This window comes from Schistocerca cancellata, chromosome 1 (assembly GCF_023864275.1).
Source record: "Schistocerca cancellata isolate TAMUIC-IGC-003103 chromosome 1, iqSchCanc2.1, whole genome shotgun sequence".
NCBI lineage: Eukaryota > Metazoa > Arthropoda > Insecta > Orthoptera > Acrididae > Schistocerca > Schistocerca cancellata.
The window spans coordinates 1,154,608,967-1,154,621,189 of NC_064626.1; the positions used below are offsets into that span (position 1 = coordinate 1,154,608,967).

The 12,223-nt window shown below is 40.4% G+C and overlaps 1 protein-coding gene across 1 annotated transcript in view; it reads right to left on the reverse strand.

The window, feature by feature from the left end:
* The window catches only part of LOC126163165 (uncharacterized), an 86,283-nt gene that overhangs the window by 20,626 nt on the left and 53,434 nt on the right, over positions 1 to 12,223 (reverse strand). The window contains exons 7-8 of the mRNA XM_049920112.1: positions 7,168 to 7,338; positions 385 to 574 (exon numbers count right to left, since the gene is read on the reverse strand). Coding sequence (XP_049776069.1) covers positions 385 to 574; positions 7,168 to 7,338 — 361 coding nt within the window. The remainder of the gene's footprint in view (positions 1 to 384; positions 575 to 7,167; positions 7,339 to 12,223) is intronic.

Sequence of the window (12,223 nt, forward strand, 5' to 3'; positions counted from 1 at the left end):
AATAAATAACTTTGTGAGTTGGAATTCCTTTCAGTGCTGCCTGTGTAGGTTGGGCAAGGTTAAAATGAAAGTTAGGTCCCAGGATGACAGGGAACCACATGGTGAAAGGTGGGCCCCACTCATCCTGGGGTCACAGTGACCTGAACTTCCCTTGAAAATTCTCCAACCAATCCCTCTCTCCCCCTCAAGATAGGAACAAATATCTACGATAGTGTTGTACACTTTTACACATTATTATCAATAATGCTAAATATTTCATGTCCAAAGGTAAACTACTGTCTCACAAATTTCTAAACCACTAATTTAATGATCTGATAAAAATTTTATCTCAAAGCTGCCAAATACAAACAAGCTGCATTAATAATAGACAAATTTCACACAAACCTTGAGATCCTTTGGGCGTCTGAAGGCTTTGCCACATGTAGCACACTGATAAGCTCTGATATCCTTATGAATAAGCAGATGTGTACGTAATGTGCGACGTGTCGATAACTGGTGAGGACACATAGGGCATTGGTACGGTGTTTCACGATGTGTATCCATGTGAATTTTTAGTCGGTATTTTGTTTTGAAGCTGAAGCAAACAGTAAGTCTTCATAAGAAACACTACAGTATATATTTCTCAGACATACTACAATCATTCCATAAAGCAAAAACTCTTTGTGTACTTTTCCTCTTTCTGAAACAATCATTTTCCTTCTTCAAATACCAAAACACTGAAACAGATTTATGATGAAATAAAAATGGACTGGTTCTGAAAATTGTCTCTGGATGGGAGTCTGAGTAGGAATTTCTGAACACAGTAGGGGGATGCAAGGGAGGGGGGGAGAGGGTGGGTAAATATTATATACAACATACAAGTCTCTCATCATAACAGATATTGTCATGTTTACAATGTTTTCTGTCTACTAAGATCTGTGAGACATCATAGGGGCAGGGGAGGGGGGAGGTGTTACAGAAGCTACATGTTGAATAATTCAATCATTAATCAGAACATCAATAATTTTAAGCAAAAATGTGTAAGTTAATTGACTTTTATCTCACAGCGTAAAAGAGTCACATATATTTAGATTTGATTTTGGCTAACTGTCCCTATTATTCTAAAAGTATCCGTAGAGCAAACATATTGATATAATGATTCTCTTTAAGAATGCACTTTACAATAAAGAATTCTACTGACACTGATACCAAATGCCAAATTTCCTTTATTTATTACAGCAATACCTTCACAAAAAAGATACACTGATAAGACCAATTTCACAATCCCCTTCCCCAACCAGCAAGTGTGTGTGTGTGTGTGTGTGTGTGTGTGTGTGTGTGTGTGTGTCCTGCACTAAGAAACAGTGAGTGTGTTACTCTACATCAAATACATACATCTGCTCAACAGCCATTTTGTCTTGTCACAACAGACACTGTCATGCTGATGATGCTGCACAGAATTTAGTTAAAGGGAAAAATTTATATAGCATATTTAAGTCTCTCACCATAACAGATATTGTCTTGTTTATAGTGTTTCCCATTAACTAAGTTCTGTGAGGCATCATCAGCATGACAATGTCTGTCATGATAAGACAAATGGCCTTTAAGCTGAACCCCATTTTTGCATTCCTGCATTTTACATTTTTCCACTTTTTACATTCATCTTTGCCTGTCTCAATAGATGTCCTAGTCTCTCAATACAATGCTTTCCCATCATTAACGATTCTGTGTTACAACATTTCCCACAATTTAAGTTTTCTTTGACGTTATCACGACCTTCAACATTGATTTTTATACAGATTTCCTCAAAAAGTGCACTGTGTTCCTGCTCAAAGTCAGCCTTGGAACAAAGCAGAAAATGCAGATTATATGCAAAGTTACTGATTCTGTAACATAACACTAGTGCGATAAGCAACATTTTTATTGTCAGCGTGTTGGATGATGGCCACCTGCATTATAGGTCCACAGTGTTTGGAAAAATGGGCATGTCCTGATATAACCACAATCACCAGAACGAAGATGAAGAATGCAAGAGAAGAGAAGGTGGTGAAACGATGTGTACTGATTAGGAACACACCATGACAGGAGTGGCCTCTATGAGAGGAGAAGATAAATGCCGCTCCTACCAGCCTTGGCCGCTCAGTATCGGCTCAGTATTCGGAGAATATATGGAAGTATATGGATAGGCCTAGCAGAGAATGCTACAATAGCAGTTATTAGTGATCCACAAACTGTGTGTCAAACTTGCATAAAGATTATTCATAGCAAAGGACTCGGATTTATTTTGCATATTGCATGTTGCCCATCTCTTGCGACACCACTGTTATATCGTAGTTAAGTACTGTCAATCTGCTTCATTGAATTAAAGCTACTTATGTTATTTACCTGAATTGTTGTATAGCATTCTGAGAACACAGCATCCCTTAGGCACCCTACACGAGATGAGTGGGCAAGACCAATAGGGCAGGTATGCTAAATCACGATCTTATGACAGAGATTCTAGTAGCAATCTTCCTTCTGCTTATTGTGTTAAATTACAACTGCTTTAATTTAATTTTATGGTCATTTACACAAATAAACACCACTTTTGAAGACAGCTGTCTCTATAATGGGCTTTCACGAATTGTCACTATTTACACATGAACTATGCCAATTCGTTCTAGGCGCGTAGTCTTAGTTTGGTAAGACCTGAGGTCCGAGGTAAACATTCCTCCTCGAGATGCTCTGTAACATGATAATTTCCAACCTCTTTCTCACCCAGGATGTCCCTGAGCTGAGTGACTTTGTTGGCAGTAAGCTGTAGGTCACATGCCTATTTTTCTCTGTTTACAAAGACTGCTAACTTTAGTGTTTTAACCAATATCGTGTTTCAAGTTTTGTTTACCATAATTTTATAATGATTATGGATAATAAGTCTCACATTAGAACAAAAATATCTTTTTAATGTGGTTGCATGAAACACTTTTGGTTCCGTGTTTTATTTACACCATCGGACGTGACTGAAACCAAGAGGGAAACCATTGTGTGTTTGTGTCAGCACTTGGCCACTGCCTTTGTGAGTGATGATTTTTATAATGTGGAGAGACACTTAGAGCTAACTGCTGTTATAAATGAACGAGAACAATTAATTATCTCAGATTTTTTAAACAGGCAAAATTTAAACTGTTTTAATTTCATATTTTGAACAATATAAAGGGAATGATAATAAGAGTAATTTATTCATTTATGCTTGTTGTGGTTCCTGTTCCTTCCTGTATTTTATACTTTCCTGTATTGTACACTTTTTTGGGTTAGTCTGCTGGAAAGTGTAACAATGGTTTTTTTCTGTATTTCACGTAGTGGTGCACTCACTGTTTCTTAGAACAGTAATTACAAAACTCTATATTGTGAGTGCCACAACCTAATATGCAAGCAGGTACAGGTGCAGGTGTGCATTCACCAGATTTCAGTGCTGGTCTGGGGGGGGGGGGGGGGGGGGGGGATGTTGAAATTGGTCATATCAGTGTATCTTTATTGTGGAAGTGTTGCTGAAGTAAGTAATAGCACAGAGAACATCTACATCTACATCCATACTCCGCAAGCCACCTGAAAGTGTGTGGTGGAGGGGACCTTGACTACCTCTATCAGTTCTCCCTTCTATTCCAGTCTCGTATTGTTTGTGGAATGAAGGATTGTCGGTATGCCTCTGTGTGGGCTCTAATCTCTCTCTGATTTAATCCTCATGGTCTCTTTGCGATATATACGTAGGAGGGAGCAATATACTGCTTGACTACTCGGTGAAGGTATGTTCTTAAAACTTCAACAAAAGTCTGTACCAAGCTACTGAGCGTCTCTCATGAAGTCTCCCACTGGAGTTTATCTATCATCTCCGTAACGCTTTAGCGATTACTAAATGATCCTGTAACAACGAAGCGCGCTGCTCTCCATTGGATCTTCTCTATCTCTTCTATCAACCCTATCTGGTACGGATCCCACACTGCTGAGCAGTATTAAAGCAGTGGGCAAACAAGCGTACTGTAACCTACTTCCTTTGTTTTTGGATTGCATTTCCTTAGGATTCTTCCAATGAATCTCAGTCTGGCATCTGCTTTACTGACGATCAACTTTATATGATCATTCCATTTTAAATCACTCCTAATGCGTACTCCAAGATAATTTATGAAATTAACTGCTTCCAGTTGCTGACCTGCTATATTGTAGCTAAATGATATGGGATCTTTCTTTCTATGTATTCGCAGCACATTACACTTGTCTACATTGAGATTCAATTGCCATTCCCTGCACCATGCGTCAATTCGCTGCAGATCCTCCTGCATTTCAGTACAATTTTCCATTGTTACAACCTCTCGATATACCACAGCATCATCCGCAAAAAGCCTCAGTGAACTTCCGATGTCATCCACAAGGTCCTATATGTATATTGTGAATAGCAACGGTCCTACGACACTCCCCTGCAGCACACCTGAAATCACTCTTACTTCGGAAGGCTTCTCTCCATTGAGAATGACATGCTGCGTTCTATTATCTAGGAACTCTTCAATCCAATCACGCAATTGGTCTGATAGTCCATATGCTCTTACTTTGTTCATTAAACGACTGGGGGGAACTGTATCGAAAGCCTTGCAGAAGTCAAGAAACACGGCATCTACCTGGGAACCCGTGTCTATGGCCCTCTGAGTCTCATGGACGAATAGCGTGAGCTGGGTTTCACACGATCGTCTTTTTCGAAACCCATGCTGCCTCCTACAGAGTAGATTTCTAGTTTCCAGAAAAGTCATTATACTCGAACATAATATATGTTCCAAAATTCTACAACTGATCGACGTTAGAGATATAGGTCTATAGTTCTGCACATCTGTTCGACGTCCCTTCTTGAAAACTGGGATGACCTGTGCCCTTTTCCAATCCTTTGGAACGCTACGCTCTTCTAGAGACCTACGGTACACCGCTGAAAGAAGGAGGGCAAGTTCCTTCGCGTACTCTGTGTAAAATCGAACTGGTATCCCATCAGGTCCAGCGGCCTTTCCTCTTTTGAGCGATTTGAATTGTTTCTCTATCCCTCTGTTATCTATTTCGATATCTACCATTTTGTCATCTGTGCGACAATCTAGAGAAGGAACTACAGTGCAGTCTTCCTCTGTGAAACAGCTTTGGAAAAAGACATTTAGTATTTCGGCCTTTAGTCTGTCATTATCTGTTTCAGTACCATTTTGGTCACAGAGTGTCTGGACATTTTGTTTTGATCCACCTACCGCTTTGACATAAGACCAAAATTTCTTAGGATTTTCTGCCAAGTCAGTACATAGAACTTTACTTTCGAATTCATTGAACGCCTCTCGCATGGCCCTCCTCACATTACATTTCGCTTCGCGTAATTATTGTTTGTCTGCAAGGCGTTGGCTATGTTTATGTTTGCTGTGAAGTTCCCTTTGCTTCCTCTTTGCTGTGAAGTTCCCTTTGCTTCCTCAGCAGTTTTCTAACTCGGTTGTTGTACCACAGTGGCTCTTTTCCATCTCTTACGATCTTGCTTGGTACATACTCATCTAACGCATATTGTACGATGGTTTTGAACTTTGTCCACTGATCCTCAACACTATCTGTACTTGAAACAAAACTTTGGTGTTGAGCCGTCAGGTACTCTGAGATTTGCTTTTTGTCACTTTTGCTAAACAGAAAAATCTTCCTACTTTTTTTAATATTTCTATTTATGGCTGAAATCATCGATGCAGTAACCGCTTTATGATCGCTGATTCCCTGTTCTGCGTTAACTGTTTCAAATAGTTCGGGTCTGTTTGTCACCAGAAGGTCTAATATGTTATCACCACGAGTCGGTTCTCTGTTTAACTGCTCAAGGTAGTTTTCAGATAAAGCACTTTAAAAAATTTTACTGGATTCTTTGTCCCTGCCACCTGTTACGAACGTTTGAGTCTCCCAGTCTATATCCAGCAAATTAAAATCTCCACCCAGAACTATAACATGGTGGGGAAATCTACTCGAAATATTCTCCAAATTATCCTTCAGGTGCTCAGCCACAACAGCTGCTGAGCCAGGGGGCCTATAGAGACATCCAATTCCCATGTCTGAGCCTGCTTTAACCGTGACCTTCACCCAAATTATTTCACATTTCGGATCTCCGTCAATTTCCTTCGATACTATTGCACTTCTTATTGCTATAAACACGCCTCCCCCTTCACTGTCCAGCTTGTCTCTGCAGTATACATTCCAATCTGAGTTTAGAATTTCATTACTGTTTACATCTGGTTTCAGCCAACTTTCTGTCCCTAGTACTACGTGGGCATTTTGACCGTTTATTAATGAGAGCAGTTCTGGGACCTTTCTATAGGCGCTCCTGCAGTTTACTATTAGCACATTAATATTGTTATTCCCTGTTGCATTTTGCCTACTCCTACCTTGCCGCGTCTCAGGAGGCGTCTTGTCGGGCCTAGGGAGGGAATTCTCTAACCTAAAAAACCCACATGTGTACTCCACACGTACTCCGCTACCCTTGTAGCCGCTTCCTGTGTGTAGTGCTCGCCTGACCTATTCAGGGGGACCCTACATTTCTCCACTGATAGCGGAGGTCGAGAAATTTGCACCCCAGATCTCCGCAGAATCGTCTGAGCCTCTGGTTTAAGCCTTCTACTCGGCTCCAAACCAGAGGACCGCGATCGGTTCTGGGAACGATACTACTAATAGTTAGCTCAGATTCCACCCCGCGAGTGAGGCTTTCCGCCTTCACCAACTCCGAAAGGAGGAAATACCTAATTTTAGTCTTCTGAAATTGTTTCACTGGCAAAAGCCCAAAAATAATTTCTTCTTTCAATCGTTGCACAATGAAGCTAACAAGAATAGTTATCAAATAATATCACGATGTCCCGATAGTCAAACAATAAGTTTTCCTTTACTTTCTTATATTCTCCTTACATCCTGCAGCGTATCCACACCATTCTTCTAATGATCTCTGTGTTTAAGTTGTATGTGCATAAAAGTTGCTAAATCATACATAAATATGCTTACTACTTTCAGAAATGTGATGAAAAAATTGAACTTGTTGCTACAGCAAAATAATAATTTTGTTACGAATTACACTGTTGAGATAGTCCAGATGTGGATGAAATTAATCACATAATAAATATTAATCGTCGTAATGCCTGATGAGGAACTCATAAACTAATGACAGCTTGTTACCTCTTTTTGCACTTCGTACACCGAAATGGTGTTTCATCACTGTGGATTGTTAAATGTTCCTGCAGAATCCCTTTTGATGTGAAACTGTGACCACACTGTTCACACACAAAAGGCCTCTCACCAAAGTGGACAGCTTTTAAATGGGAAGATACATTAGACCTGCTGCTGAACCTGCAATATATTAAAATCATCAACCAAATCAAATAAGCACTTAATTAGAACAATTTTAATAGTAAATGTAAAGGAATATGCAGAAGTATACACTGAGTTGCAAATAGGCACAGCAAAAAGACTATCACAAATTAGCTTTCGGCCAATATAGCCTTTGTAAAAAATAGATGACACACACACACACACACACACACACACACACACACACACTCTCTCTCTCTCTCTCTCTCTGCAGTCTTGTGTAGGCAAGTTGCATTTGTGTGAGAGAGAGAGACTGGAGTGTGTGTGTGGTCTATTTTTGAGGAAGGCCGTACTGGCCGAAAGCTGTGACCGTCATTTTGATGTGCCCATCAGTGACTCAGCATCTCCACTATATGGTGGGTAGCAACTTGGTGGGTAGCAACTTTCCTTTTCATAATATTGTTACATACCATCCTGGATTTTCCATTGTTTGATTTTTACCAGAAGTATACACCCTTATTTGTAATAAAATCTGCAGAGTGAGTCACTGACCTGTGAACCATGAAAGGGAAAGTATTTGAAGTAGATGATGAGTGTAGTATACAGTGTTTGCTCAAATCTAAGGACTTCTTTCTGTGCATTTTGTAGAAGAAATCACTTGTTTATCGAGACATAAGATCCAAGAGAGGAGAGCAGAAACAGCAGAGGGCAGGAGAAGCAATACAGTATACAGGGTCGGAAAGAACAAAATCTGAGCAATGTGGAAGGGGTGGGTGGGAAGTTGGAGGACAGGTGATCATATTTTGTTGCAATCTCAACTGATTTTTCACCATGCGAAGCACATTCATGAAACAGTTTCATGAGCAAAAAGGATCCAATTGATAGTAGCAAATACTCTTTATCAACATGAAGACACTAACAACTATCATATTACATAAGCTACCTGGATCATCCCTCTCCCGATACGAACCAACTCGACTGAATGTTGTGTACAAGACTTTTTTTGAATTTTTGAGTACATTGTATCTGTTCCTGTCACGACAAATTTAGCCAGCTGTGTACTACAATCCACTGTTGTCCCCTCTTCTTCGCCCACTTCTAATAATTAAATTCATAAACACAAGCTTTTACTTCCCTACTGGTCCTTTTACATAGCTCGAGCCTCAAACTAGAAATCCAGCTGTGCCACCTGTAAACAAGGGTAGCAGCCCACAAACTACATGTCCAAGTATGCTCAAAAGAGATAGAATGAATCGACTGGGGAGGATCTTACAAGACAAATCACATCACTGAGTGTAAAAAAAAGAACACTATGAATGTCTCACTATGCAAATGATGAAAACTTCAATTAACTAATTACCGTGTTTACTCGAATCTAAGCCGCACTTTTTTTCCGGTTTTTGTAATCCAAAAAACCGCCTGCGGCTTAGAATTGAGTGCAAAGCAAGCGGAAGTTCTGAAAAATGTTTATAGGTGCCGCCACAACTAACTTCTGCCGTCGAATATATGTAGCGCTACACAGGCATCCTTTGTAGGCACAAAGACAAATACTGGCGCCAAAACCTCTGCATCAGTAAATAAAATTTAAAAAAAATAAAATTGGAAGAAGAGTTTTTTTTTTCTCCGCCCGAGTTTCGACCACTGCTTTTTCATACATAATCCAACGAAGTAAATACAAATTCCGTATTGTTCATTTTCGAATTTCAATGTACTACGAAAATCGGACTGGTAATACTGGGATTTTTGTCAATATGGCCAACTCTACGTTCTGAATTTTTTCCAACCTGTGAGAAGAGATGGTTGCTAATAGGAACCTGATGAAATGTGAATCACATGCAGTATTCTCTTCACCATAAGAATAATACGAATATAAACATTTTGCCATGTATTCTTTCGTGTTTGCTTCTATCTCATTTAAATCCTGTCTGCCAAATAAACTACGAAACTAGAGTGAGACAACAGCAAACGCGGAAGAATATACGTATCGTGTCATGTTTATATTCGTATTACTCTTATGCCTAATAGTGATACAGTCAGGAATGAAGCACGGCAACTGACTAGATTTTTAAATCTAAGATGACTAATTTCTGTGCAGAATTTGATGTACTAAAGAAGCGGCCGCAAAGATTTTCAAACGGAGAAAAATTTTCGCCAAACTCTCGTTCAGAACATGTTCTATCATACGCAGTCTATTATTTGGTTCTTGTTGATCATTATCAAAGAAAGCAGCAGTGTAAGTAACAACAAATAGCAGTCTCTTGCCATTGTTTCGCTAGTGAGACAATTCCTCTCTCTCTCCTTTTTTTGTAAGCGGCAGTAGCATGCACAAAAGCAAGCCATGCCGCGAGCAGCGGCAGGCCGTAAACATGCACTATCAGAATGCGACAAACAATGCATGACACAGTATAGTAATGCATTTTCAGCTTCGAGTGACTGACGTAAACACCTATAACATAGAAAACGGCACTTATCAGATCAAAGCAAAATAAGCAATCGATTCAAACCAGACGAAGCACGTGAAAAAGGAAGGGTATCCGTATAAATACGGACGGAGTGCCTGACGCATAGCAATGGCTACCTGGTAAAGTTTAACTGCTAAGCTTTCGACTCGAACCAAACTACTGTAGCTGTATCGTCATTCATTCGACCTAAATTGTGTCTCATATTACAATGGACCAACTTTGTTTCGATTTGGAGGTGCGGCCTAAAACTATTCTCTCCCCTTGAATTTCGAGTCTCAAATTTCAGATGTGGCTTAGATTTGGGAATTTTTTTTTTCCCTTTATTTCGAGTCTCATTTTTCAGGTGCGGCTTAGATTCGAGTAAATACGGTAATACCTTTTGCACTTGACTTTGACTGCACAATCTAGTCCCTCTTTACTTCTCTCCTGAAGAAGACTCAAAACGACCTACAGATGAAAAAAACAATCAACAAAATTTTAAGGTATAGGAAAACGATAACACTATCAGTAGGTAGTAACAATAATTGATGTAGCATAGCAAAAACAAAAGAAAAGAGGGTACACGGTTAGCCTATGCGGCGAGAACGCCAGTAGCCAGAATACTTGCTGAAGCACAATGGCAAGAATGAAAAGAAGAAAAGAACAATCATTAGAAAAATAGGCACGCACACAAACACATCTATGCCCCTATATCTACATGCCACCAGCTGCATGTGTGGATAGAGGGAGGGAGAGGCAGGATACGGAAAGATGGATTGGGGTGGATAGCTAGTGGCTCGGAGGGAGGAGGCCGGTTTGCCAGCCAGGAATGGCTGGTATACTAGCTAGGCATGTGATGCATGGGTGTTGGGACCAGTGGGGAGTGGTGCACTTTGGAGGTGACATGAAATTGGAGGGGTGATAGAATGGAGCAAGGGTAAACTGTTTGGTGAAGAGTATGTTGACTGTGGGTTACCGGATACTGAGGCCTGGACAGTTACAAGAGTGAGGGATGTGGTCCAAGGATAACAGTGTGTGACTCTGGAGAGTTACTTGATGGAAAAAATTGTGCTGAGGGCAACAGGATAGTTTTGTGACAAGAGGATATTTGATTGTGTATAAGTTATTGCCACACACGGAACACAAAGAGGAATGACACAAAATTCTAACAACAGCATTGTATGAGAGCGGGTGGGTAGAACTGGATGTGACATGTACTAGTCAGTTGCTAGGAGAGTATTATAATTGTACTACAGTGGATGAGGAGTACACAGAACAACGTGCAACCCATTTGTAACAGCCGTGACTGGTGCTACAGGATCTCTCTCAAGGCGTGCACAACCACGTTGGTCAAAGGTGAGAGGGGAAAACGTGAAATAAGATGTGGGTGAACAATACATGAGAGAGAAAGTAGATACAGATTACTAAACAGTAACAAAGGATGGACAACATGGGGTTTGAGATGGAAGGGAGTCATAATGTGGTATAGTTTTATAGGGAAGTTCTGTTAGAATATAAATGCTCTAACTACTACATTTCACTTTTGATTACACCCACCCCTCTTCACACATTGCTCCCATCAGAATTTTATGTCTTTCCTTTCTGCATCGCATGTGTGACATAACTTATGCACTATCAAATATCCTCATCACAAAACTATTCTATTGCCCTCAGCAACATTTTACCTCCTTTTCACTTCCCAAATTCACACCCTGTTATCCTTGTAACACTTCTTTAGCTCCCAAAACCATCCTGGCCCCAACAACAGGTAACCCACTGTCCCTCCACCCTCTACCCAAAAGTTTTCCCTTCTTCCATCCTATCACCCACTTCCAATTCATGACCTCACTTCACCTTCAATGTATGCCACTCCCCAACACCTGTGCATCACATGCCTAGCCAGTGCACCTGCCACCCTTCCCTCCCACATTCCTAGTAGGCAAACCAGTTGCCTCTCTCTGAGCTGCTAGCCACCCACCTCAATCCCTCTCTCTGCCTCCAACCTCACTCTCCCTAAATCCACCCCACCGAACATAACCTCCTCCCAAACCTAGTCCACCTGCTAAAATGTGTGTTCAGGTATGGCCATAGACATAAGGGTGTGTGTGGGCGGGTGGTCTATCTGTACTTAAGGAAGTACAAATAGCTTGAGAAAAGATTACTCTGAAAGTTTGTAATTTTCTTCCTTTTTTGTGTGTGCCTGTCAATGGCTCAGTGCTTCTGCTTTCCAGGGCATGGTCTCTCTATCTCTAACTCCTACAGTATTTACATTCTACCAGAATTTTCCTACAAAATCAGAAAAATAGTGTGGTTATAAAATAATAAAGAATTACAGAAAATGAATCAAATGATATGTGAATCAATAAACCATGGGGTGCAAGTAATAACTTACTTACACTGTGTTTATGAGCTCATGGAGATGCAAATGGATCAGATTTACAAACAGTGCAGGCAAGAGGACTGAAGTTTCAGCTGACTACATA